This window comes from Canis lupus, chromosome 11 (genome assembly GCF_048164855.1).
Source record: "Canis lupus baileyi chromosome 11, mCanLup2.hap1, whole genome shotgun sequence".
In the NCBI taxonomy this organism is placed as follows: Eukaryota; Metazoa; Chordata; class Mammalia; order Carnivora; family Canidae; genus Canis; species Canis lupus.
The window spans coordinates 65,660,196-65,686,359 of record NC_132848.1 but is presented as its reverse complement, the minus strand read 5'-3'; the positions used below and the strand labels follow the sequence as shown (position 1 = coordinate 65,686,359).

The 26,164-nt window shown below is 50.1% G+C and overlaps 2 protein-coding genes across 22 annotated transcripts in view; both read right to left on the bottom strand.

Moving 5' to 3' along the window:
* Positions 1-1,604: 1,604 nt before the first annotated feature.
* Positions 1,605-8,548, bottom strand: OTX1 (orthodenticle homeobox 1). 2 transcript variants are annotated; one of them, XM_072768558.1, is made up of 5 exons: positions 8,403-8,548; positions 7,968-8,036; positions 6,149-6,355; positions 5,105-5,256; positions 1,605-3,943 (listed from the first exon to the last, which is right to left on the bottom strand). In XM_072768558.1, the coding sequence occupies exons 3-5, from the start codon at positions 6,243-6,245 to the stop codon at positions 3,125-3,127; spliced, it is 1,068 nt and encodes a 355-aa protein (XP_072624659.1). In that variant the 5' UTR covers positions 6,246-6,355; positions 7,968-8,036; positions 8,403-8,548; the 3' UTR covers positions 1,605-3,124. The 2 variants fall into 2 exon arrangements, with proteins under 2 accessions (XP_072624659.1, XP_072624660.1); XM_072768559.1 differs by lacking the exons at positions 7,968-8,036; positions 8,403-8,548 and having other exon boundaries at positions 6,149-6,789.
* A 3,901-nt stretch (positions 8,549-12,449) lies between these two features.
* EHBP1 (EH domain binding protein 1) overlaps positions 12,450-26,164 on the bottom strand; it is a 345,688-nt gene continuing 331,973 nt past the window's right edge. For 18 of the 20 annotated variants that reach the window (XM_072768534.1, XM_072768544.1, XM_072768539.1 and 15 more), the window contains 4 exons: positions 21,320-21,419; positions 20,135-20,208; positions 13,735-13,849; positions 12,450-13,557 (listed from right to left, as the gene is read on the bottom strand). In XM_072768534.1, the coding sequence (XP_072624635.1) occupies positions 13,467-13,557; positions 13,735-13,849; positions 20,135-20,208; positions 21,320-21,419 (380 nt within the window). In that variant the 3' untranslated portion in view covers positions 12,450-13,466. The other 2 variants (XM_072768545.1, XM_072768547.1) reach the window with 2 other exon arrangements.

The following is a 26,164-nucleotide window of genomic DNA, read 5'->3' as shown; positions in this document are numbered from 1 at the left end:
GGGGAGGCGCGGGCGGCGCGGGCGGAGCACGTGCCTCTGCTCGAAGCCTCGCGCCCCGGGCGGGAACTCCCGCGGGCCTCCGCGCGCCAGCAGCGGCCTCGGCGGCGAAGTACGCAGGCGCCGACGCTTCTAGACGCCGCCGGGCGGCCGGGCCCCGGGGCGCGCCACCGCCCCCAGGTGTGAAGTTCGGCGGCGTCGGGGGACCTGGGAGCTGGGACCCCGGGGCTGAGTACCTGGCTCCGAGGCCGCGGCCGTCCGAGCGCGCCGCGCCGGGGCTCCGGGCCTCGCTCCCCCGAGCCGCCAGGGCGGCGCCTGGGGCCCCGGGGCGCCGCGGGGGGAGGGGGCGCCGGCCCCGGGGCCTCGGCGGCTGCAGCGGGGTGGGGGGGACCGGGCCGCACGTGTCGCCCGCTCCAGGGGCCCCGCGCTCCGGGGCGCTCCCCGGCTCCGCCTCCAGGCGAGGGCGCGGCCCGGCCCCGCGCCGGGGGTCTTCCTCCGGGCCTGCGCCGAGGCGGGGAGGCGGGGAGGCGGCGGGGCCTGCGGGGCCCGGGCGCGGGGAGGCCGCGGCCGAGGCGCCTTTCCCGCCCCCGGAGCTCGCAGCCCCCGAGGCCGGGCTCCGCGCGGGCCCCCGAGCCGGGGGTCGTTCTCCCAACGCGCCCCCGCGTCGTGTCCTCGGGCCTCACGCGGAGGGAGGAGAATCGGGGGCGTTGGTCACTTGGCGGGGAACTTTTCGTTGTTTCCTTATTTCCTTCCCGCCCGCGGGCGAGCGGAGCAGCCGGCGGGCCGTGCGGCCGAGGCGTCAGGCCAGGCGCTCGCACCTCCCGGCCCGGCCCCACCGGCTCCCGCTCTCCGCTCGGGCCCGGGTGGAACCGTCCCTCCCTCCCGACCCGCCGAAGTGAGACGCGCGTCCCGGTCGACTTTTCTAGATTTTTTTTTTTTAATGTTTGCGTTTTCAAGAAACTTCGCCCTACGCAAAAGCCCGCTTGGCTCCTCCCGGCAGGAGCCGGAGGGTTTGGAGGGACCTTACTTAGCACGTGGGAGGAATGACTCGGATCCCCGCAGCCGCCGCGAAGCCACCCGGGACAGCTCAGCAGAAAGGAGGGTTGTCTGCTGCCAACATGCAGGACACGGATCGGGTTTTTTTTTTTTTTTTTTCTTTTTGTCGTTTTGTTTTCTTTTCCTTTTTGGCTCGGCTCTGAGAGCATTACAGAGCTATCCTTTCCCGCCTCCCGACCCTCTTCCCCTCCCCCTCCTCTGTCTGGTGCAGGCAATTAGGGTGAAGAAATCAGTGCCAGGTTCCTGCCTCTGAAGAGAAAGGAATTGCTTCGGGAATTGAGTCCTGACACCTGTCTCTGTCCTGGAAGGCGAGAGGGGATGCGGGGTCAAAACGCCTGGGGGGGTGGGGGGGGAGAGGCCCAGCTGACCGGGAGGGTAGGACCCTCCCCAAGAGAACGTCCTCTGGACACTCCTCCCTCCCTATCGTTCGGCCTCCTGCTTCACACAGGTCATTAACACGCGAGGGTATTAACTCGAGAGTTTCCCCTCCTTTTAGGCTCCCCGAGACCAGGACCTGGGGCTGGAATCAGAAGAGCAACACTGACAAGCCGTTCATTAATTTGCATTTATTTTCGGGAAATAATGTAGATAAAGGGGGAGGAAGGGGGACTGCCTTACATTTCAACAAGTAATTTGTGATCTTCACATCGGACAAATCAAATTTACAAATTACTTTCCCACCTACTGGACGAAAAGGCCAAAGCCAAAATTGATACACAGGCGCGGGGCTCTCCGCAGATTTCGGAGGAAGAAGGTGCACTAAAAACTCACTAGACAAAACAGGGTTGTTTAAAGAGAGAGAAGCCGACAGAGGAATTGGAACTGGGGCTTGGGGCCTGGGTTGGTTGGTTTGTTTTTCCTTAATGCCGTATTTTTTATTTGTTTTTTGTTTTGTTTTCTTTTGTTTTGTTTTCTTTTGTGATTGGTCTCTAAACCAGAACTGGCGACCCTGTGCTTCGACCTGGGGAAGGGCTCGGTCCTACGTCCCCGCCCGGCCTAGCCCCCTCCCCTGTACCCTGACTTGGCTGTTGCCTCCACACTCTCTGGACCCTCCCGACCCTCAGCGCCCAGCTTCCTGGAACCAGAAGGTTCTCGTTAATAAATACACAGAGGGAGGAGGTGTGAGAGGGCATGTCAGCTTTGCAACAACTAAAAAAAAAATAAAAAATAAAAGCGCCATCGTTTAAGGAAGAGAGAGGAAGGGGGACAGAGGGAAAATATTTTTTGCTTTTGTTTTATATATATGTGTGTATATATATGTATATATATGCTGTATATATCTTAGAGTTCTATTTCCTGGGCGCTAAGACGAGATATGTTCAGTTCAACCAACAGCAACTAAAAAGTTTAAGTGGTCCCTGGAACGGACCCGACTATGTACAGCATTCCCGCCGAGGCGGAAGCTTGAGCCAGTTCTACGCAGGGCGGGGCTGTGCGCGAGAGGCTGGGGGCGCGCTCCTCCCTGGGGCCTTGTCCCAGCGCAGCCCGCCGGGGAGGAGAAAGCGCGCGGAAGGTCTGGCCCGCAGGCGGGGAGCGGGGCCGAGGGCAGCCGAGGGAGCGGTAGTCTGCAATCGAGAAACACTCAGAAGTTGTCTTGATTTGGGGCAGAGTGGGGGTGCGCTCCAAAGGGCAGACACATGCCAGTTAGTGACTCCAGTGTCCAGAAAGAATAAATAAAAGTGTAGGGCTCAAACAGCGAGTCAGAGCAACGAGCCTCCGAAGGCTGCAAGTGCATAACGACTGCCCAGAGAGACTGGAAGAGAGCGGCTTAGGAGTTCGTTGGGGCTGGAGGAGGAGGAGAGCGCACAGCCCTCCCCACGTGGGCAGAACTTGTGGGCCAGGCCGGGGCACCGGTCTCCTCATCCGAGGGGTGGGCGGGTCTGCACATCCCCCAAACAAGTGGCAGAACGAGGAGAGCGGCAGTGCAGGCAAAGGGCATCTTTTAGGGGCGTGAAAATTCAGGTCTGCAGAAGCCGAGGCAAAGGCGGGCGGTGCAGCAGCAGCAACAGGACGGGGACCACGGAGGGCGCAGGTAGTTGCGTTTCTTCTCTTCTTCCTTCCACTCCTGGGCTCACAAGACCTGGAACCGCCACGAGGCTTGGTCCTTATAGTCCAGACAGTCGGGCGAATTGAAGTTGAGTTTCCAGGCGGAGGAAGCGGCGGCGGCCCCAGGCTCCTTGTAATCCAAGCAGTCGGCGGAGTTGAAGGCGAGCCCCGAGCCGCCGTAGCCCTGGTGGTGGTGGTGGTGGTGGTGGTGGTGGTGGCCCGAGGACTGGCTCAGCGGGTGGTGGGCGTGCGGGTGGTGGTGGTGGTGGCCGGCCATCGAGGAGGGCGCCATCGGGCTGAGCTGGTGCGGGTGGTGATGCGAGTGCATGGGCGCCAGGTACGAGCTGCAGTCCACGCCGCCGAAGTAGGAGGAGGAGGGCGCGGGGTAGCCCTGCGCGTAGCTGCCGCCCTGGCTGTAGGACATGGGGTAAGAGGCGGCGGCCGAGGCGGCGCCGGCGGCGACCGAGCGCTGCATGCAAGACGCGTTGCTGGGCGCGGCCAGGGGCTCGGGCACCGACACCGACGCGGGCGCCGAGCCCGGGGAGATGGAGGCCGGACTCCAGATGGACGAGGCGGCCGGCGTGCTCAGCGACGACGGGACGGCCACCGCCGGGTTCCCGCCCAGGCCTGCCGCCGCGGCCGCCGCCGGGTTGGCGGAGGCGCCGGATCCCGAGCTGGAGGACGAGGCGGAGCTGGACACGGCGGGCGGCGTGAACTGGCCGCTGCTTTCCGAGCCCGAGCTCTCCCGCACCGGGGACGACTTCTTCTTGGCCGGGCGGCTCTTGGTCCCGCTCCCGCTCTGCTGCTGCTGGCGGCATTTGGCGCGGCGGTTCTTGAACCAGACCTGCAGCGGCCCGAGGAGGGAAGAGCGGGTCAGGGGGCCCCCGGGGCTCGCGCGCCGCCCGGCCGGGCCAGCCCCCGCCCCGCGGGCCCAGCTCCGCCACCCGCCCCATCCTCCTGGTGGAAGATCCTCCGGGAAGTGGGGCTGTGCACCTCCCCACCCCCAGCGCGAGTCCGCCCCCGGGCGGGACGTCCGCGTCCGTCCAGCCAGAAGTCCAGGCATCTCTGAGCTGCTGCTGCTGCTGCTGGCCGCTCCCCAACAGCCCCGCGCACGCGGGGAGGCCCGTCCTCTCTGAACAGGGCGCACGACGCGGCGGAGGCGCGAGGGGCACCGCGGGGCGGGGCGGGGCGGGGCGGCCACCGCGTCCGAGGGGGAGCCAGCCGGGCCCCGGAGGCCCCGGCCTGGGCCAGGCGGGAATTTGGGCGGCGGCGGCGGCAGGCGGGGAGGCCGACCAGAGGCCGTGCCCTCGGGGCGCCCCGGGAGCAAGCCCGAGCACAGTTTCGTTGGGCGTCTTGGCTCCAAGTGGGGAGCCAAGTGGCACAAAGTTCTCACGCCCCTTGGAGGGCCCCGGCACAGGGCTAGGGCGTTCTCCCGGTTCTTTCCCGGGCCTCGAGGGCAAGGGAGGCGAGATAAAAGGCCCTTGAGGAGAGGTCGGAGTTATGATCCAAACAGGACTTTTATCGCAAAAACCAGAAGCAAGCAAGGCCCGTAGCCGGGTTTTGCGTTTGGCATCCTCTCGGGGCGAAGGGAGCGTCTCCCCAAACCTGCGCCACCCCCGGGGCGCGCCCCGACAGGGCGCCAGGCTCCGGCCAAGCCCCTCTCGGCCGCCTCCAGGATCCCGGGGACGCGGGGCGAGGGCGGAGGCCCAACTCCGCACCCCGGGCGCCTGGCGCTCGGGAGCCCCGCCTGCCCTCCCGACAGCCTGAGGACTCCCAGCTGCAGGCGGCCGCGGGAGGCGGCCAGGGCAGGGCTCGGAGCGGGCCCTCCAGCGGGGCCCCTCGCCGGGCCGGGCCGGGCGCTAGGGGGAGTCGGAGAGGGCCTGGCCAGCCGCGGGCCCGCCCCACCGCCCCACCGCCCCACCGCCCGCCGCCCGCCGCCGTCCCGACCCTCCCCGGCCCGCTGCCCCAGGGCCCGGCCCGGCTCCGGAGCCCTGGGCACGCGCACCTGGACTCTGGACTCCGGCAGGTTGATCTTGAGCGCCACCTCCTCGCGCATGAAGATGTCAGGGTAGCGAGTCTTGGCGAAGAGCGCCTCCAGCACGTCCAGCTGCGAGCGTGTAAAGGTGGTGCGCTCCCGCCGCTGCTTCCGCGGGGTGGCTGAGGGGACACGCGGGGGCGCCTCGGGTCAGCGGTGGCCACGCGGACCGCGCTAGACGACGCAGACAGGCCCCCGGCAGGGCTCTGTGCGAGGCCGTTGCAAAAGCAAGCCAAGCTCCAAGCGAAAGAAAACTCCCCCAGGAGGCCGAGCCTGAGAGGCCACAGGTGGGAGAAAGTGCATGTGTGCGACTGGGAACCAGTGTCGTCAAGACTCCAGAATTGCCCCCTTCCCTGCCTCTCGGAGGTTAAGAAAGGAAAAGAAGTTATACAATCTCCCTTCTTTCACCACCTCCCCCCCAACACATCCCCTGGCTGGAGGATGGGAAAGGGGTGCGCAGACACACCACCTGGAAAACGCTTTCCGAGGGAACAAGTGGAGATGAAGGAGCGGGAGCTGGGGCTGGGGGGAGGCGGCTCAAGCCTTCCACATCCACGGTGCAAAAGTTGGTGCAGACAGCGGATGTAGAGGACAATTCAATTAGGGAGGGAGAGCCCCTCTTCTTCGTCTCAGCCAGTCACTTCCCATAAGAAAAGCCTGGCCCTTCCTGTCAGGGCCTAGAGAGTGTCCAAATCTCTCTTTCAACATTGGGAGGAAAGGAATAGATTCACACACACACACACACCCCAAAAAAGCCACCCATGAGAAACGAATCCTTGGGTAAATGGGCCCTGTGCTGGTGGTGGGACCACAAGAGACAGATTGCCCAGCTTCACTGGCCTGGCCTGCCTCATGCACCCGCCACTGCCCTGTGAGCCTGCGGCGTGCAGAGCACTGCAGGCAGACCCGCCATCCCACTCCCCGGGCCTGCTCAGACACCGAGTGTGCGCTCAAACTCAAGAGTCTGGGCGTCCCCAAGATTTGCAGGGGCTGGGGGCAGGGACTGGTGCTCACCCGGGTAGCCCACGGAAGGGTGCAGGAGGTCCATGGCTGGCCCGGCCAGGCCCAGCCCGTTCATGCCATATGGGGGTTGTTTGAGGTAAGACATCATGCTAACAGCCGGGTGGAGGCGCCCGGACGGATCCAGGGGGCCGGGGCCAGGCGCAGTGCGGGGCTCCCACTGCGCAGTCCTTCAAACTCTGCTGCGTCGGGGGGCCCGGCCTATGGAGACAGGAGACACAGGTAAACAGTGACTGGGAGCCATCTCGGTTTCCTGGTCTCGTCGGAGGCGAGCAGCCGGGGGCTGGGGAGGGCACGCAGGCTGCGGAACTCGGAAGGGCGGTCAGCTTGGCTCTACAAGGCCTTGGCCGGAAGACCACAGCTTCTTTGAAAAGTCAGCTTTTCTGGATCGTCATGGCCTCTTCTCAGGCGTGGAATGGGTAAAAGACCCTCGTAGGGCGTCGCTAGGAGTGCGGAGAGGCTAAAAGCAGGGCCAAGCTGGAAAGTGAGGGCCTAAAACGCCCGGCGTGCAAGGTCCCAAGTCTAGGCCAAATTCTGGTCGGGTAGGAGCCGGCCTCCATACTGCAAAAGCAAACGTTTACTCGGCGCCAGTGAGGCAGGCTGCCCAGGGCACCAGAGGTTGTTTCGTTTCGTTTCAAAATGTTTTTGAAAAGCGGGATGAAAAGGTGGAGGGTCGGGGAGAGCTAAGGTGAGGCGCCGCGGGAGGCTAGCGGCACCTGGGCCTCTCCGGGTGGCAGGGCCCACTTAGGGTGCGCTCCTGCAAGGGTGTCCCCGCTGGGTCTGGGCCCCCGAGCCCACGGCCACCCTGCCAGTTGACCTCCCTGCGCCCGGCCGCGGAGAGGCCGCTCCCCGGGGAGCCCAGCACACCTGGGCCGCAGTAACAGGCCCGGGCCCACGGCGGCCAGGAGACGCGGCCGCGGGGGCCGCGGGGGCTCCAGGGCGCGGCGGGGGGTCAGGGGCGCCCAGGCCCCGCCGCAGGCCCCCTCCCCGACAACGCCCGCCGCCGCTGCTTTCTGCCCGCTGCTGGCTGCTGGCTGCTGGCTGCGGACAGCGCGGCCCGGGCGGAGGCCGGAGGGCGGCCCGCCCGGCGCCCCGAGGGGTCGCGGATCGGGGAGGCCCGGGCGCCGCGCCCCCGCGTGCTCCCGGCCTATCCCGCCCGCCCGGCCCGCGGCCCAGGACCCTGCCCAGGGCCGACGCGACTAGGCCTCGGCGGCGCAGCTCGGCTGACCCGGGCCGCCAGGTCGAAGCCCGGCTCCCCGCTCGCCTCCCCCCGCGGCGCCGTACGCAGGGGCAGGGAGTGGAGCTGGGGGGCGCGGCCGCGGCCCCGGGGGACCCTGCGCTGCACCCCGCGTCGCGGGGGATTCAAAGCAGGCCCGGGGCCGGGCTGGGGAGTTCGGGGAGGGCGGGGAGAGCCGGGGCGGCCTCCCGCGCCCCTCCTCCAGGCCCCACGGTCTGGGCTGGCGGACCCCAGCTGGCAGGGAAAGGGGGGCGAAGGAGGGGCAGCCCGGGGCTCCGGGGCCCAGAGAGAGGGGGGCACGCCGGGCCGCCGCGCCTCTGCCGAGCTGCAGCGTGAGTTTCCAGAGACTTTCTTCAAACTTAGCACTTGAGCTCGCTGACTTCGGAGGAGGCGGGGGAGGGGCCGCGGGGCCGCGGCGGGGATCGGGGGTCCTCCGCGCGCCCGGAGGGGAGCCAGGCCGCCCCCCAGCCCCGCCCACCTGCCGGGGACCTGGGAAGCGGGGACCGGCTCGGGGGCCGGGGTGGGAGCAGGCGGCGCGCTCCCGGAGCCAGGGCGGCCCCGCGGCTGTCTGCTTACCTGCCCTCGGCTGCCGGGGCCGCTCACCATCTACCTCGCGCCCTCGCGCAGGCCCGCGGGGCAGCCGACCTGCAAAGACAGAGGGCGCGGGGGTTACTCGCCGGGCCGGACGGCGGGTCCCGGCTCCCCGGGGTTCTTGCTTTCCCCAACTTCCCTCCTGCCTTCTCTTTCTTCCCGGTGGCTTTGTGCGGGTCCCTCCAGGTTTCACTTTATTGCACAGACACTTTGTTTGCAAAGCCCTACGCGTCCCCGAGACACCACGTCGCCCGGGACCGCGCCGAGGGGCCGCAAGGGGTAGGCGGGTGGGGGGTGAGAGGGGCAGCGTTGGGGGGCGGCTCGAGGCTGCAGTTGCAGTCCGGGTGCAGCGCGGAGGCGGCGGGGGCCAGGGGAGTCCCGCCGAGGCACTTTGCGAACTAAATAAATCAAGCGATTTACCTTGTCGGAGTGGCTTGTCTTGCCGGGTTGTTTAGGTGATTGGAAATGTAGCCTGATGAAGATTGATCACCTTTCTACTGCCCTCCCCGGGTATGTGAACGCGAGGTGAGTGCGTAACGGGGCCGTGCTGCCAATCCCCGGCCCCGCGCGGGCTGAGTGACAGCGAGCCGGGCAATGGCAGCCCGAGCCGGGGGTTACCTCCGCGCGCCCCCGCCCTCCTCCGCCCCCTGCACCCCGCCCTCGGCGCCCGCCCGCCCCGCCCCGGGCGCGCGCTAACTCCAGGGCTGGGCTGACAAACGCGGCGCAGAGCGAGGCGAGGACAGCGGCCGCAGCGCCAGGGCCCGTCGGCGGAGGGGGGACGCGGGGCCCGAGGCCGGCCCGGGGGGGGGTCCCCGCCCTTCGCTCGCCCTGTCGGCGCCCGCGAGGGAGTGGCGGAGAGGAGACGCGGGGCCGGGGAACCGGTTCCCGGGCTCTCCCGCGCGCCACCCGGCTCGGCGGCGGGGCTGTGCGCTCGAGGAGTCCGGGGCCGCGGGCTGCAGGGCAGTGGGGGCCCCCCCGGCTCCCCCCGGGCGGCGCCCCGGGCCCCAGCGGCCGCCTTCCCCGCGCCGCCACCTGCGGACGGACGCGGCGGGCGCGGGGGCCGGGGGCCGGGGGCGCGGGGGGCGCGGGGGGCGCGGACCCCGCCTGGCCCGCTAGGCCCCCGCGGGGGAGGCCCCGCCGCTCCCCCGCTGCTGCGCGTCCCCCGGGGCCCGCGCGCCGGTCCTCGGCGCGTCTCCCCGGGCGTTGGAGCCCCGCGGCTCCTGCCCCCTTAAGGCGCCCGCTCTCCTCCTGCCCCGGGAGGTCTTAACGGGAAACTTTCCCTTCCGCACCCCGCCTCCTTCGCGGGCGCCCTGCACCGGGGGCGGGGGCGGGGGCGGGGGCGGCAGACGCGGCCACAGACCCCCGGCCTCCGTCTCCTCCTCCCGCGCCGCAGAGGGAGCCTCCTCGGGGCCGTCTCCCCGGATTGTTCGTACTGGCGAAGCCCATTTCCCAGCCGAACTAACTTCTGGAGCCCGCGTACCTGCTGGACGTCTCCAGGCGCCCCCCGCCCCCACCCCCCCAAAAGGGTTTCGCCCCAACCTTGAGCCAGGCGGTTCCTCTTAGGTGGCACCTCCTTCTGAGTATTAGGCACCACTTGGGTCCCTTTCGAGGAATTCCTCCCCGGCTTCCCTAGTCCCCCCTCCCCTCCATCCCAACAGGCGGAGTGAAAAGTTTGAGCAGGAGTGAGCGCGAGGGCGAGTCCGGGAGCCGCGGGGCGCCGCGCCGTGGGAGCGCCCGCCGCCGGGCCGCGAGGTCGGGCCCCCGAGCGGACGGGGCTGGGGCGAGGAGGAGGAGGAGGAGAGGAAGGGGGCGCCCCGCAGTCAAAAGGGGCCGAGGCCGCCGCTCATCAAAGTACTTCCCCCTCCCCCCAAGCGACACTTTCCTTTGGAGCCCGAATAAAATACGGTAACAGAATATGATGGAGGGCACACTGTTTCCTTAACTGCTTCTCAAAGGACCCGGGAGATCTTCTTAGGACCTTTAATAAGGCTTTGGTCGGTTCTTTTGTTGATCTCTCAAAATCAACTCCTTCTAATTGAAGTTGGAGCTGAAAGCGAGCTAATGTTCAAAGAAAGTGGCCGCCAGACCAACGAAATTACATTTTTTTTTGTTGGGGGGGGGTACGATGAGGGAACATCTAATCAAAGGGGCAGAGGAGGAGGGGTGGGAGTGGGCGAGTATGAAGGAGAAAAGGAGGTTTTACAAGATCCTTCTCTGGTTCACAAAAGTCAGCGACACGGGCGCTTCTCTCCAGAACAAAGACACCGCAGCCCATTCACAAAAGGGAAAGAAAGACACACACACACACACACACACACACACACACAGAGGGAGGAGAGAGAGAGAGAGAGAGAAAACAATAAAAGAACGAGAGAAAAGGGAGAAAAAAAAAAAAAACCACAGGAAAGAAAAAGCTTTAAGAGGAAAAGAAACTGCGCAGAGCGCAGCGCTGACCCGGGCGGGGACACAAGTCCTAGGTCCTCTGAGGCCCCCTGGGCGCAGCCCCCGCGACCGGCAGGCGCCTGGAGGAAGGAGTGAGGCGCACCCGCCTGCGGTTCTGGGGAGAGGCGCGGGCAGGAGGGCCCCGGGTTCGCGGGGAGGTCCCCGCGGGCGTCCCCGGCCCAGCCCGGCCCGGCCCGGCCCGGCCTGCGCGCCCCGGGCCCCGGCGCAGCCCTCCGGGCCCCGGCCGCGTGCCCCGGTCGCGGCCCCGCCACCCGTCGCGCGCCTGCCCCGTCCGGGCCCCGAGCCGCCGGCGGCTGCGGCGGGGCGGCCGTGCGCGCAGGAATGTGCCCGGCGGTCCCCAGGGCCCGCCTCGCGGGCGGCCGGCGCTCTCGCTCCAGATGCTGCCGCGGTCTCGGGGAAGTTGGGACGTATCGAGTAGCACAGGTCCCCCCCCGCGCGCCCCTCTAATGAGCATATTTATCTAATCCCAAATTGCAGGAGAATTTTCTTAATGCTCAGCCCGTAAAACCCCGGGATTAAGAAAAGAAAGAGAGGGAGAGGGAGGAGTGCAGGGAGGAAGAGGGACTGGGATGAAAGTTTCTTGCACGCGGCGCGGAGGACGGCGGCGGCCGTCGGTCGCCAGGCAAGTGTCCAGGTGGGAGACGCCGGGCCAGGAGCGGCGGCCGCAGGCGGGGAGGGCGCGTCCGCGCAGCGCCGGGCCCCGGAGCCAGCCCCGAGGTGACCTCGAGGCCCGGCCAGGCCCGGGGGACACCTGGGACGGGGGGAGGGGTTTGGCTCCGGGGTCGCGGGATCCCGGCCAGGGGCGGAAGTTCCGCGCGCAGCCCGCCGCCCGCCGCCCGCCGCGCTCCTCCGCCGCCGCCGCCGCCGCCGCGACCCCCGGGCCTTTCCCGCGGCGCGGGCTCCCGGGTTCCGGGCCTCTCTGCGCGCCGGGCTTGCGCCTGCGCTCGGCGGGCAGCCTCTGGGCCCCACGCGGCGAGCCCGGGGCGCGGGCCCGACCCCCCCGACCCCGCCGGCCCGCGCTGCGCCCCGAGCTGCCCCCCGGGAGCCCGCGCGGCCCGGGCCCGGGGGAGGCAGCGCGGCGTGGGCGCGGCGAGGCTCCCGGGAGGGCAGGCGCCGACCCAGCGGCCCCGGGGCGCAGCCGCCCCTCGCTCGCCGCCCTCCTGCTCCGGGAACCAGGGCAAAGACTCCATTGCATTGAGTTCTGGTAACTTTTCGATAACTTCTTAAAAATCCTTTTCGAGAAGAAATTCTAACCTTGGCAGGTTGTATCGTTTTGAGAGACCGGCAAGGGGAAGGCGGCTGCGTACTTTCCGGAGGGGATTTGTGTGTGTGTAGACAGCCAGGTCCGCGTGTACGCGGGCACGCGTGGCCCGGGCGCAGGTGCCCGCGCGGGGGGCTGTCGTCGCGGGCCCCAGACTTGTTGAACGGGCTTGCTTTGTCTCGGGCACCTCAGCGGGAGTGGTGGCAACTGCTTCCCAGTCGCCAGGTTCCTCCTGGAGCCTGGACCTTCGGGTTCCCAGTTCCCTTTCCTCCACGGCCTGCACGCTCACCTGCACGCACTTCCCTCCCGCCGACCAGGCCTCTCCCCTTCACCCCGGCACCCCCACGCCTGCGGGTCACCAGAAGTCACCATCTCCCCTCAGGAGTGCAACACTAGTAACCACCGAAAACAACGTGGAAAATTCATCAAGACACTAGCGTTTTTTTTTTTTTTCTTTTCCGGTGCTGTGGAATCACAGATTTCCTCACAGCTTTCACACCAGAGATGACCCTTTACGAAAGATGAGAGTTTGCACTGCTTAGGAAAATATGACTAATTGCTTTCCTTCGCATTCGTGTGTCAGCAGGGCCCCTCTGGGATGGTGTGAACTTACTCCAAATACAGCCTAGTATCCTGCTCCGCATCCAAGAGGACCATTTTCTTTTCCCCGTGAAAAGTCTTATGGATACACAACCTTCTCAAACCAGTGTCAGGTTCTCATTGCAAGGAAGTAGCAGCAGTGGTTAAGGTAAGAAAGTTTCTGCTTTTATTGAAAATTTATATATGACTCAGTATTGTAATAAATAAAACAGATAACCATTTTCACAAAAAAAATGACAGTGCTATGCTAGAGAAGAAAATATTAATGGGGGGGATTTACTCATAGTGGCAAGACTTTTATCAATACAGAATAAATATTAACAGCATTCTTGAGCCAATGTCGAGACCCAACAAAATGTAGGAACCGAGCTAGATGTAATAAATAATTATCCGGAGAAAAAGATGGCGCATTCTCAGATGATAAAACCGTCTTTGTAAACTGATGCATGTCAATTAGTCCCATCCTCACAGCTCACCTTCAAATCACAGGACTGTCTCAGGCTACATTAAAGGGCCATCCTCTGAGAGCAGAGGACAGGAACTCTATTATCCTTACAGTGAAATGCAAAACAACTGCAGAAAATCCCACTGGTAAATAGAACACAGTTTAATAAGTAGATTGGATATGATCTAACTATAAAATTTAGGTAACAGAGTCAAGTGTTACATATGGCAGGACTGGAAAAATCATTCATGACATTTTTCTTATCCCCCACTTACGTACCCCCTCCCACCATTATGCTATTAACATCAACAACAACAACAACAACAACAACAAAAATGTTCCAAATTTTCCTCCCATCGAAAACTGAGGGAAAATAACGAGGGAAGGGTTTTCTTTTCTTTCTTCTTTGAGCAGTCTCTTGAACACTCTCAATACCAATCGTTCACAAGGTATCTGTGCAAATTTATTTCACATGATTTCAAGGAAATGATTAAGTCACACACACACAAAATCCTTAAACAAAGCTCTTCTGGAGTTCTGTGTATTATCTGGAAAGGAGGGAGGGAAAGGGGTGGTGGTGGTGGTGGTGGTAAAGAAGTACAATCCAGGCCCCCCAAAAAACGTTAAAAGTTTTAAGTCAACAACGAGTCTGCGAGTCTGACATTTTCGGGTCTGGGGACCAAGCTCCCGCGGTTGGGAGGGTCTGGTCCGGCAGCTACTGAAGGACACACTTCTCTTCTTTCTTGGCCATCTTGCCTTTGTTTTGTTCCAGAGTCCGCTCCAAGTGCTCATCTTCCTCTTCAGCCCTGGAAGTCACACAGGAAACAGACTCATCCTCCTCCGCGGAGGGGAAGCCGCCCGCGCCCTCGCCCTCGCCCTCGCCCTCGCCGCGCGGCCCGGCCCGGCCCGCCGGGGGCTGCCCGGCCCACCCCGCACCCCGCACCCAACTTTCCAGGAACTTCCCGGCCCCGCCGCCCACTCACTGCTTCTCCTGCGCGTCCAGGTCGCGGACGAGCGCGTCGCGCTTGTTGACCAGGGCCACCAGCTCGTCCAGCAGGAGCTGCTCGCGCCGCTTCTGGGCCTCGGTCTTCTGCCAGTCTGCGGAGGACGGGAGGCTCGTTACCCACCGCGGAGCCTCGGCGCACCCTCCCCCCCTTCCCGCCTTTTCCAGTCTCCTCGCATCTCTCCGCAAACCCCGTGAGGGAGCCACTAGGGAGGGTCTTAGGGGGAGTGTGGCCGGCTGGATGAAGATTTCACCCCAAGGCCCAGGTCCCTAAATCCTTCCCGCAGATGGAGATGGGCTGAGGCTGGGCTGGAACCTGTAAAAGAGACCAGGTGTGAGCTGGTGGCCGGCCGGAGGTGCGCACCTGCTTTCGCCAGAGGGGGGGAGGGGGAGTTAGAGGCCCAGGGAGGCTCGGCCGGAGGGGAGGGGGGGGAAGTGGGTAAATGAGGGGGCGGGAGGCCGAGATGGGCGATAGAAACCACTCTGAAAAGGCTAGAGAATCTGCTTGAGAACCTATCCTCCTCCCCCACCCCCAAGCTCACCCCATACAGCCCATTCTTCGCTAATTTCCTCTTCGCTCTATTTTAGCAGTTGGATGTATCTCACACTGGGCGCCATATGCTTCACAATAACTTTAAAAGTAGTGAATCGGCTAATTAGCATTTTTCTTTGAAGTAAAAAATAAATTTGCTCTGCAATATTACACTGCAGCTCTCGATCGCATCACAGCCAGTTTTCTTTTGGAGAGGTTTGCTGGGTGGTTTAAAATCAAAGCACTTCTGCAAAGGAAAAATTACATACTTCTTTTTGAAACCCCACGTTAAAGGTTGGAAAATCCGATGGGCAGTGCTCTTTCCCTACGTAGGGGCAGGGTCTTTTGAAGGTTTTAGGACCCAATAATATATTTGCTAATCATCGCTGGTCTGATAATTTCCTTAAGATGAGCAGCAGTTTCGTTTAATAAAAACAGGACCAAATCGAACATTTAAAGCACTTTTAAAACCAAAGCCAACTGCTCTCTGGCCAGACTGTAAGGGCTTGTAGCTGTCAATCAACCCCCAGTCTACCCCGCCTCCCTCATTAGGAAGGTAAACAATGAAAAGAAGAAGTAGATGATGAGGCAGATAGCAGAACAAATGAGGACCTAGAGGGAAACAGGACACCAGCTTTAAAAAAAAAAAAAAAAAAATCCAGGGCCACTGACTCATGCAGCCCCCTCCCCCAGCGAATGCACTTTCCAAAAAACAGAGAGGAGTGCAATCCTTTCGGGTTTCTCTCTTCTCTCTCCATTGCCCTGGGCAATCATGTTAAAACTCACATGGCTGGTGCTTATTCAGATAAACCTAACAATGCACACCGCTGGTTACCATGTGAATCTTCACAAACCACACAAGAATGTGCTGGTTCAAATCCCCCCGACCCCCTCCAAAGCAAAATTTATTCAAGACAGCAAACTGCTCAGCAGCTTTATGAAAGCAAATGGTGCTAGAGGGAATTCTATCTTGTATTTACAAATTAAAAATTAGATGCATCATCATGCAATAAAGGTTAGAATAGCAGCAAAAAGCTAGAATGGCTTATTCCATTTCATTGCTATTCCTTTCTTTATAAGCTCAAATACATACATACATACATACATACATACATATGAAACATGCCATGTATTAATTATCCACCCTTGATACAAAAATCACACAAGTAAGTACATTAAATAACTGGTCACACTGCATTCTTATAAAAAAAGAGGTGAAATATCCTATAGCATGGGAAGGAGTAAAGAAACTATTACTATGCAAAGTGTTTTTCTGAATGTAAGAATTTTTAAAAAATAATAAAACAGCAAAATTGAAGAAAAGCCATATCCATCACAATTTTGTTCTTTGGATTTAAATGCAACTGTGGTCAGGAACGCTAGACAATTTTCTAATTTGGTCTTGTTCTAATCAGTCTTATTCCACACAGGAGCAAAATTAATAGGCACTCCAGTTGGAAGGATCTTTAAGGTCATCTAGTCTAATTTCAGGTAACTATAGTTCTAGAAATATTAACTTAGAGAAAAACCTGATAGATTTATAAAAGATTTGTAACTAAATTTTATAATTAGTAAGATTACCAGTTTTGGTGAATATTACTTTTTCCACTTTCAACCTCAAGAAATCACTCAGATTATAAGCTTTATAATTCCTTACTTCCAAAATATTTTAATAAGAGCTTCACAACTGGGAAATAAATTTCCTCCACCATACACTTAAAAAATATAATTAAATGGGAAATTACAATTTTTTTAAAACCGAGAAAAAAATAAATTTTAACAACAGATATATAATTTTCTTAATTGTTCCTTCCTTGTACTTGATCAGTCACTTTTAAGGCTTTAATTAATAATTAGAAATATCAAGATAAATAAGGCTTTAACAATATAGATGAAAGAAAACTTTTATTTTTTAACCCCTGAAGTACTGAATAATTTTTAAAATCTTAACTTTTTCCTAGTTCAATACTGACATTTTCTGTAACTGTAACAAAAACATTTTTAAAGTTATGAATATGTAGGTTATTTTCATCATTTCACAGTCAAATTTACTGACATTAGAATTTAAAATGTTGCAGCCAAAGTTTGATTTTTCATATTAAATTTGTCATTGCTATATTAATATCTACAAATTATTAGTCAAATGGAGAGGAAACAGCTAAGTACAGTGAGTAGATTTTACACTAGCAAAACTACTTTTACTTTGCATTTGCTTTTTTTATGGTAGTAAATTTATACACATACACACACATATTTGAATGCTGATTTGGGAAATTAAGTAAGTAAACTTTTGATGATTTTTAAAAAAAATCAATATCTTTATTATTGATCAAGATCCACATTCATATGTTCACACCTAAATTTAAAAAATTTTTAAATCCCTTTTTAGTAGCTTCACCTAGATGTAATGTCATGTTTTTAAAACCTCCATGTAAGTTTATGTGTTACCTGTTATGCATTTTAAGAAAGGATTACTCACCTATAACACCAGTCACAGCTAGCTAGATACACAGACTTTGACTTGAACAGACTACAATGTGGCTTCTGATTAATTTAAAGATTCCAGTGTACTTTTGCTACAAAAGCCATATCCTCTTGCAACAAATAGGATTAAGTTTTGATGCTGCATTTGAGCCAAAGTGTTGAAATAAAGAGATTCTGTTTATGTCCATCTGCACTGAGCTGTTTTGTTAATTTAAAAAACTCTTTTTTTATATATAGGGCCAATTATTCATTCCCTGATTCAGTTTATTTGCTGAAGTTGATAATTACCTTGGAAAAAAAGGCAAAAGAAATACCTATAAATACTTTGATAGAAAGGACCTAAAGTTCTTGTAGTAAACCTTCAACCTTGCCACTATAAATAAGCCTGGCACTTTGATGAAAATTAACACTAGTTTTGTAAAGAGCACATTGGGGGATTGCAGTCAAGTCTTATCTTTAGTTCCAGTCAACTAGCAATCCTGAAAGAGTTTGCATCATCATCAGAGCAGGCCATTTGATAGGATTCTACTGCTGTACCTAATCAATCTATGGAAGACTGTGGCTGTGCTGTGTAACAAAGCTAAAATAGATTTACAAATGGGGTTTTAGGGGATAAGCTCCTCCACAGGATTACATATTGATTTTAAATATAAAAAGCTTATCATATAAACCATAACTACAAAAATAGTGAACCTATGCATAAATCCCTTTAGAAGAGCACCCACTTCAAACTCTAAGCCAAGAATAAATCAAGATGTACAAAATCCTAGAGAAGATCCATTTCTTGTGCAGAAAATGAACACACCACTTTCTAAAAGCCCACCCCAATGTGTGCAGAAATGAATTTATCTTTCCTGAGGGGGCATTAAATAATCTGGAACAAAAAAACTATAGGAAAAGTATCTAAAAGATGTTTGTTAGCTTAAGGGATCCTACAACTTAGCTCAGTAGAGTGAAACTCCTGCTATGAAAAACACCTCAAGGAAAAAAAAGGCAAAAAACAGGCCAAAGCGATTATGGATTTTCAGAAGAATGGATATATTGAATTTTTTCCCCTCTCAAACCAAGCTGTTAATATTTCTTTCAATGTGCTATGTGGCTATTAACATTCTGTGCTTTCTCCTGGTGAATGGTTTCAGCAGCAGATTTATTTGAAAAGATTTTAATTTATTTATTATGAAAAAAATCTTATGGCTACCTACCTAATAGAGGAGATGGGAAAAAAAGAGAAATGAACCTTAAAACAAAGGAAAGCCAAACAAAACCAACTAGTGCTGCCTATTCATGTGTATTTCTGTGGGTTTTAATATTCCAAAAGGCCACTGAACTGCATGTGTATACATTCTAAGCGCTGGCTCAGAGGACAACTGTGTTCACAGAGCTGATCATCACGATAGTCAGTACCTGCCTAGGACAGCCCGGCCCATGCACTGCCCAGGCTAGTGGAACAGGCCTCTTACCAAGAAAGTGCCTTTATTTGTCATCAACAGGCTACTTCTTTCCCTAAGTCTCTTTTTTCTCTCAACCAGCAACAGAAACTGGCACAATCACATATGGGACAACGATCTTAATTAAAAAAACAAAACAAAACGGAACAAAACTTCAAAAAAAACTACCAATTGTATTAAATGTGTTTGAAAAAGAAAAATACTTTTTCCCCTTCCTAAAAAATATGACTTTGTGCTGATATGTACAAGAACAGGCTGATAAAATGTTCAGTTATTCGCGACTGTAGGTTTGGTATACAGGGATAGGACTACCTATAAAGATGCGATCTTTTGTATGTGTCATTGCCCTCCTTTTAAGATGGTATTTGGTAATAAAACTGGTTTGAGAATAGAAGCAATATCTGCCTTAAAAGTCAACTGTATTGTATCATGCTGTATTTGAGGGGTAATTTAACTTACTATACATGAGACAGTGTTTTTAATACTCTGTATTGAGTATAATGTGTAATGAATCTATAAAGAATAAATTATATGAGTCATACATTATACATACTAAATATACATATATTTTATATTATACATACATATATATACCATATAAATAGTATCTGCTATACCTACTTTTCAACTCTTTAGCTTTCAAATCTCTTTTAAAGACTACACCATGACTACAAAGGTATATCACAAAGAAAAATACCATTTAGTGTACCTGTGCATTTTATTTCAATGGCAAGTTTCACAGGACTTCTTAAGTAATTTTTAGACATTTTATAGTCATTATCAAGGTATAATCTGATTCATTTAGATAGCCATTTGAAGGAAATTAGGTATCAGAAGCCTTTAAAATAAAGTAAATCTGATTTCTGAATGAGGATATACAAATGTGGTTGGTCATATTTATCAAATGAGAAAACAGATATAAAGTAATTAAAAATAAAACTTTTAGAAATGTTTAAGAATACATTTAGATAAATAGCATATATTTCATTTATTCTCAATATTAATTAAAATATTTAAAAAATACATAGTTTCATTTGGCTTTCCCTTACAATCTTAAATTTCTAGTTTCTAAACTAATTAGAATTGGCTTATTATAGGTCAGGTACCTTATCAGGTAAAGAAGGAAATTACTATGGACAGTCAATGGGTTAAGAGGTCAATATAGAATAGGAAAATCAATTTGCATTGATTAGACAAAAGGTCCATTTTACAGAGCCCCAAGGATTAGTTTTTAAGCAGACATCTTTGAACTCTAAGACATTTTCAACTAAAAGGCATAAGGAGAAGTGCATTCTTAAACATGTAAGATTTTTTTTTTTTAAAGTCGTATATGGTAAATGCCATAGTTAAGGTAGCTGCTGTTTACTGATATTATGAACCATGCTTAGGGTTACTATATCATTCATATAGAAGCTTTATGAAAAGTATGAAAGTAATTTATCTTATGTCAATCTTTGCTTGAATATTCACTTAATAAGATCTTGGGATCTTAAAAACTATAGTGGACTATAGACATTTCAGTGTTGACATCAATTAAATATTAAGGTAAAATTTAGTCTGGTGTGAAAAAATAAAAAATGATAAATCTTTCCTCACCTCTTTCATGGAAACAGCCTTAAATTTCACACAGTAAGATGTAATTATTTAACTCCTTATATTTTCCATTTTACAGATATTTCAGCTTACTGACAAAGTTAAGACAACTCTGTGTTCAATAGCACACATAATGATTATCTGAATTAGGGTTCTTAGGTTTTATGTGACTGTTGCTTTCAAACTCTAAGGCATTTATCTGTAATTCCTGTTGGTTCCTACTCAGGCCACACCTAGTGAGACCAGAAGTATATTACACTCTCTTCAAATCTCTTTGACAGCTGACACTTCACATACCTCACTCCACCATAGCCATTTCTTACCTTCAATGGCTAGCATTGCCCGCAATTCCCGATTCAGCAGCTCATACCGTCGTTCTAAATCATGCTCTTTTTCCCTAGGCAAGTTGCAAAAGTTCATCAATATGCTAATTACTAAATCATTAAACACTTAAAAGAACCTTTAGGTTACATTGATTTTAGGACTCATAACTGACTTTTCTCTTTAACTTTAAGCTACTCCAAACAAATGATACACAAACCTAAAACCTTCCTCAGGTTGAATATTTACTAGTGCTATTATTTTTCTCCTTCAATTTTGAATTGCACAGAGGTATATTTTAATTTTCAGATAAGTAGTCTCATTCTTCAATGCTTCTTGTATTAAGTGTCAAGTATAAGGCTATTTTGTAAAATATGTTTCATAGTTCACAATAAACATTCTTTTGTCTGGAATGCCATGTGAAAAGAATACGAGAAACATGTAAGTACCACCAGTACAAATTTAATACAGAGACAATTAAAAATCCAGGAAGAGTTAAGTTTTATGCTTCTTCACAACTCTTAATCAGGTTCAGGCATGGCAGAAATGACAAAAATAGAGGTTTTCACGAAAATAAAACATGTAAGCCTGATCCTTCCCACACTAGGTGGCATAATATAAGAATATTGCTAGTGAACAAAAAGAAACACACATTAAGTCCTATAGTGAAGTGCTAAAGACCAAGAATGCTTACATTTGGTCTAGTCTCCATTTTACTATATACAAAAGTGATCTTATGATTGGAAGAATTACCCAAATTTAGGGTAACATCATCTGTAGATTACAAAAGTACTTTTGTCCTCATTAAGAGTTATTTTCATTTTTAACTTAAAATGTGATGTTAAATAAACTTCAATTTTATTTCTTTTCTCCTCTCTTAATATAATCCAAATCTCCTTTTTGTGCACAAGTGTTTTATTTCTTAAATACGAAAAATTTTTATATTCCTTGGCTTTCTATATAATAAACATTTTTTCAGTATATATTACTATTTTAAAAAACTTACTGTTCAGATGAGAAATGATTATATATTATTTCAATTTTTATTTTTATATAAACTATACTGTAATCTCCAAGGTAAGAAAAATATTAAGCCTAATAAATGTGAAATCCCAAAGAAAACAATGACAAAAAGCCTAAAATTCATCAGTGTTGTAGGAAAAACAAGCAGAGTCATGGGTACTTACAGGAGAGAAAGCTGGTTCATTCTCCTTATTAAGGCATTTTTCTTATTAACCAACATAAACCATTCCTGCATCATAGCTTCTTCTTCTTCTGTGTTCCTTCCTGTAATTCAGCAAATTATTTATTAGATGACATTTTACAAGTCAAATAATACCTGAGTATAAGTGGTTTCTTTTACATGAAACATATTTTAGCTACCCTAATAGTACAAATTAAACTGTTTATAATAACATAATATTAAAGTCTAGGGTCTGAAAAAAAGAAATCAATATCTCAAAATTCATAAGCCAATCTTCTAAAACTGGTATTATTCAGCATGTATATTTCAGTCCCCCCAAACATATCTACAGATCAGACTAACATTAAGTACAGTTAAAAAAAAAAAAAAAGTGTTCCAACTTTTAAATCCTCCCCAGAGGCTGACTTGTTATTATGTTTCAATGAGGAACTCCTGGTGCTGACAGATATACGGTCATGATAAAAAAAAAAAAAAAAAAACATTAAAAAATCATTATGAGAATTATAAGACTAGCAGGAAGATCAGAGAAGTCCAGAGATTTTGTGAAAGCTTCCGCTTGTAACAACTTGCTTTTTTTCTTATTTTCCTCCTCAAAAGTAAACTGAAGATATATGTTCATATACCATTCTGGAACTCATCATCTCTAATAGGGCAAACACATGCAAATTATTTTAAATACACTGTAAATGACAAACTACAAAAATTACTTATAGCTATCTGTGAAAAGACACATTATAATGAACATAATAATGTTCAGTAAATCCTAAAACATTTCAGCAGAGAGATCTAAAATTTAGATTTACTAATTGCACATTTAACATTCACTTTCCATCATCTATACCACTCTCCACCAGAAGCCAGTATACCCAGGGTTATAATATATAGTATATATTTACTATTGTCCATGTAGAAGTAGGCCACAATCACATTCAAGAAAAATATTAATTCCCCCCCTTCCCACCTCTCCATTCAGATTGTACCTTGTCAAATTTATAATTCTTCGACTTTGTTTTTTTCTGAATTTCACCCATGCCTGGTTTATTGTTTTGCTAGGCCATTATTTAATACTTCAGTCCCACTTCTGTATAGATGCATAGGGCTAACTTAAATATCTAATAACAAATAAAATATTCTAGCTTTATTTTCTTTTTAAGCAAGGTATCTTCTTTTAACTTTCAAACACACTACCAGTCCATTTTAAAAATTCAGACAATAGATATCTAAAGTAAGTGAAAAGCCAAGTCTTTCACCAACCCCTTCCTCTTCAGTTCCCCTCTTCATCTCCTTTTCCCAGAAGTACTTCCACAGTTTAGCATATCTCCTTCTAGACCAAACAGATTACTATGTGTATCAAATGCATGCATATACCTTATCTATATATAGACATATACAGGTTTGTTTTCTTTACCATAAGTGAGATCATATTATGTATTGCCCTGTGATTTGCTTTTGTTATGCTGTTCAAAGATCTACCTCATTCTTTTTAATACTTGCATAAATTATGGATATACCATAATTTAACTATTTTCACATTAATATAAATCTGAAGAAATTTTAAGAATGGAAATAGAATATAAAGAGCTGATCTGTGTGCAAAAGATTAAACAGGTACTTCAGAGCATCCCTGTAAAATACTTATCTGTTGTTCATCATTAGGGAGAATAGTGAGGATACGTGCCTTCATTAAATGCTATTAAAACTTTATGGTATGAAGCAAACGTAGGATAGGTTTTTCTGGAGTATGAACAAAAGTCTTTATTGTTTTACAGTATTTTTAATCTCTCTTTTAGGGTAGCTGGTTTTGTATTCACTTTGGACCATGTGATGTCTTGACACTGGTCATGTGATACAGGCTGCGATACGCACAAATCCCTGGGTAGCAACAAAAGAAGAAAGAGTAGAAAGAAAAAGCTGAGAAAAAGCTTGCAATTTGGAAAAAGGCCAATTGTACCCTGGTGAAGGCCTTTTTGATCAGTGAAATGACACATGTGTGCAATATTAATAGGTGCAGTTTTTATGATATTTTATTTTCTGACTAAAGACTTAGTTCTTGTGTTCATAACGTAAGTGGCTTCTAAAAATATAGACATATTAAAACTTTGTTCTGAGTTTAACTTAACCTATAATTGAGGCTTTCAGCAATACTAGAAGCAACTAGCCTACTCTTAAATTAGCATCATTTTCTTCAATGGAAGACTGCTTCCTTGAGAATAACAATATTGATATGGTACTGTGTTATTTTCAGTTTAACTCCTGTCTGTGATTTCTAGGTAAGAATAAAAGATCCCCCTCCCCTAATTGTTAGGAAATGACCAATAATACAAGAGTCTCATGTTTCAAAAGGAAATAAGCCTGACAATAACAAATATTTAAAGACACATTACACTCTGCTACATAGATTACAAAAATTAACTGAAAAAAGCATATTTGAGGTTAAATCAATTCTGTATTGCTAACTCCTTATCTGAGATAGTATACAATGATGGAAATCTATACTTAGCCTCGTAATAAAAAAATTAAATTTTCTTCTAATACATCATTACACTATTGTTTTTCGGGATTTAAAATTTTTTAAATTTAAAAAGCTTTTAAAAGCCAGTAAGTTGAACCATTACAAATTAATCCTGACTTTAATAACTGGTTAAAGACCCCTTTAGCTTTATAAGTAACAAAAAATATTAAAGCCTGTGATCACAGTGAGCTTTTCTCATTTCTCCTCTAACCATTTGTTATTTAATCCAATACTAGTAATCCAATTTGTCCATCAGACTTTTAAAGGGCAGAATGCAACTTCCTCAGCTTAGACACTTTTCAAAGTACAATATATTTTTCAAATGAATGCTGGATGTTTCATTTTTCCCAACTGTTCCTAGCTCTAATGCATGAGGAAAAAAAGAACAAGATGAACATTGTTCATACTGATTAAGTAAGAGCTCATTAAAGAGCTGTCAGTGCGGTACTTTGAATATGCATGAAGCATATAATCAGATCTAGTACCGTCACTAGAGGAGAATACGGTAAGTACAAAGGATTGATTTAATTACTTAGAGTGGGCTGTGGTGGTAAAGCAGTCTTGTTAGTGCAAAAAGAAAAAGAGGTTGTATTCTGGCACTGTTAGAAAAAAGGCAGTTTTAGCTTCTGCCACAATACATAATCTCGGAATAAAGCACTTTACATTGTAGCTTAAAATGAAGACTGTCATTATTTTATAAAATGGCCATAAATCATTTTATCTTGTTTAACCCCACCTGGTTAACTACTTGTCTTTCAAAATTATCTTTAATTTGTAATTACAACTACATCTTTGTCACCTTAGAGTGAATAGGGATATTTTTTAAAAATCTCATTTTTTTTTCACTTTCATGAATTGGAAAATTAAAGACATATACAACTGACGACCATTTCAAATTAAAGAATGACAAAATCCTACAGGTCAGCATACAATTACCAAAATGTAAAAACATGGCTGGATTTTTATACTGTAGTTTTAAAGCACAGTGCCTCATGTAAGTATACTACAAATAACATCACATTAACATTTTAAAGTATTGACTAATTAATACAATCTCTGGTAATATTTTTCCTACTTTTTTTTTTCCTCAAAGACTTCTGTTTTTTATTTTGCTTCTAGGAATGTAACATCCTTTCTAACATCACTATCTCTTAATGTCAGTTTTTTCTTTTAACCAATTACTACACAGCTGGGATATGATTTGTAAAAATTATTAAATGATCAAGAATAATGATAATGGCGGGAAAAGTAACTGTAAATATGACTTCAAATCATTCTATGACACAGTTCACGAAAATCACTAAACAGAAAGCAGTGTAATACACAGCATTACATATAGTATACTTAATAAACCCAAGTTGACTATAGCAACCATTTTTATATTTCATCTCCTCCAAAAAAATGATTTAAATTTAGTTAAGATTTAATTTCATTCAAGAATTCATTCATTCATCCAGGAATATGTATGTAGTTTTCATTTATTTTTTCAGAAGCAGTATTTTCAATGTAAATTTTTAAATGAATAAAAGAAAAGTGGTGTCAAAACCCTAAAATTATGAATCATATATTCAAAATTTGTCTGCTAATTAATCATTCCTAATTAATCTTTCATCATTAACTTATTATCCATTTAGAAAGATATATTTTTAGACAGTGAATTCTTACATAAATACAAAATGAGGAACAATACAATTTTAGCCAAACAGAAGATGAATTAAGCGGGTAAGAGCGAAAACACAAAGATGTAGGCTGTTGTTGTACATATAAACAAATTCAAGATTTTTCTACCATGAAAACATGAAAGAATGCTGAAATCTTGCCATAGCTCCAAAGCAGAGATGGCTGACTAGTGTTCCCATATGGCCCTTAAAGGACACAACATAACAAAGCCAAACCAAACATAAAAACAAAAAAGTTGCCATTACAAATTGTCCTGATGGTATGATAACACCAACATGATGACCTTTGAAAGACATGATATATTACAACAGAGAGACATATGAAGGTGTCCAACTAGCTGGTACTGGAGAAACACATTTTAATAACAAAGGAAGTGAAATCTGTTAGATTTAATGGATGAGAAAGATGAATTTACTGTAGTTATGTAGGGTCATGGACACATGAACTTCTAAAGCCATTATTACTGAAGGACTCCAGTGCATTGGTTTTAGAAAATATTTTAATCTTAGGAAATAGAGCTTTGTTATGAAATTTTACTATATAAGCAAAGAGCTGATAAATGTTTCTACCCCAAGAATATCCTCAAACAGCAATCAACATAAATGAAGAATCTCATAATCTTTATTGATGTTTTCT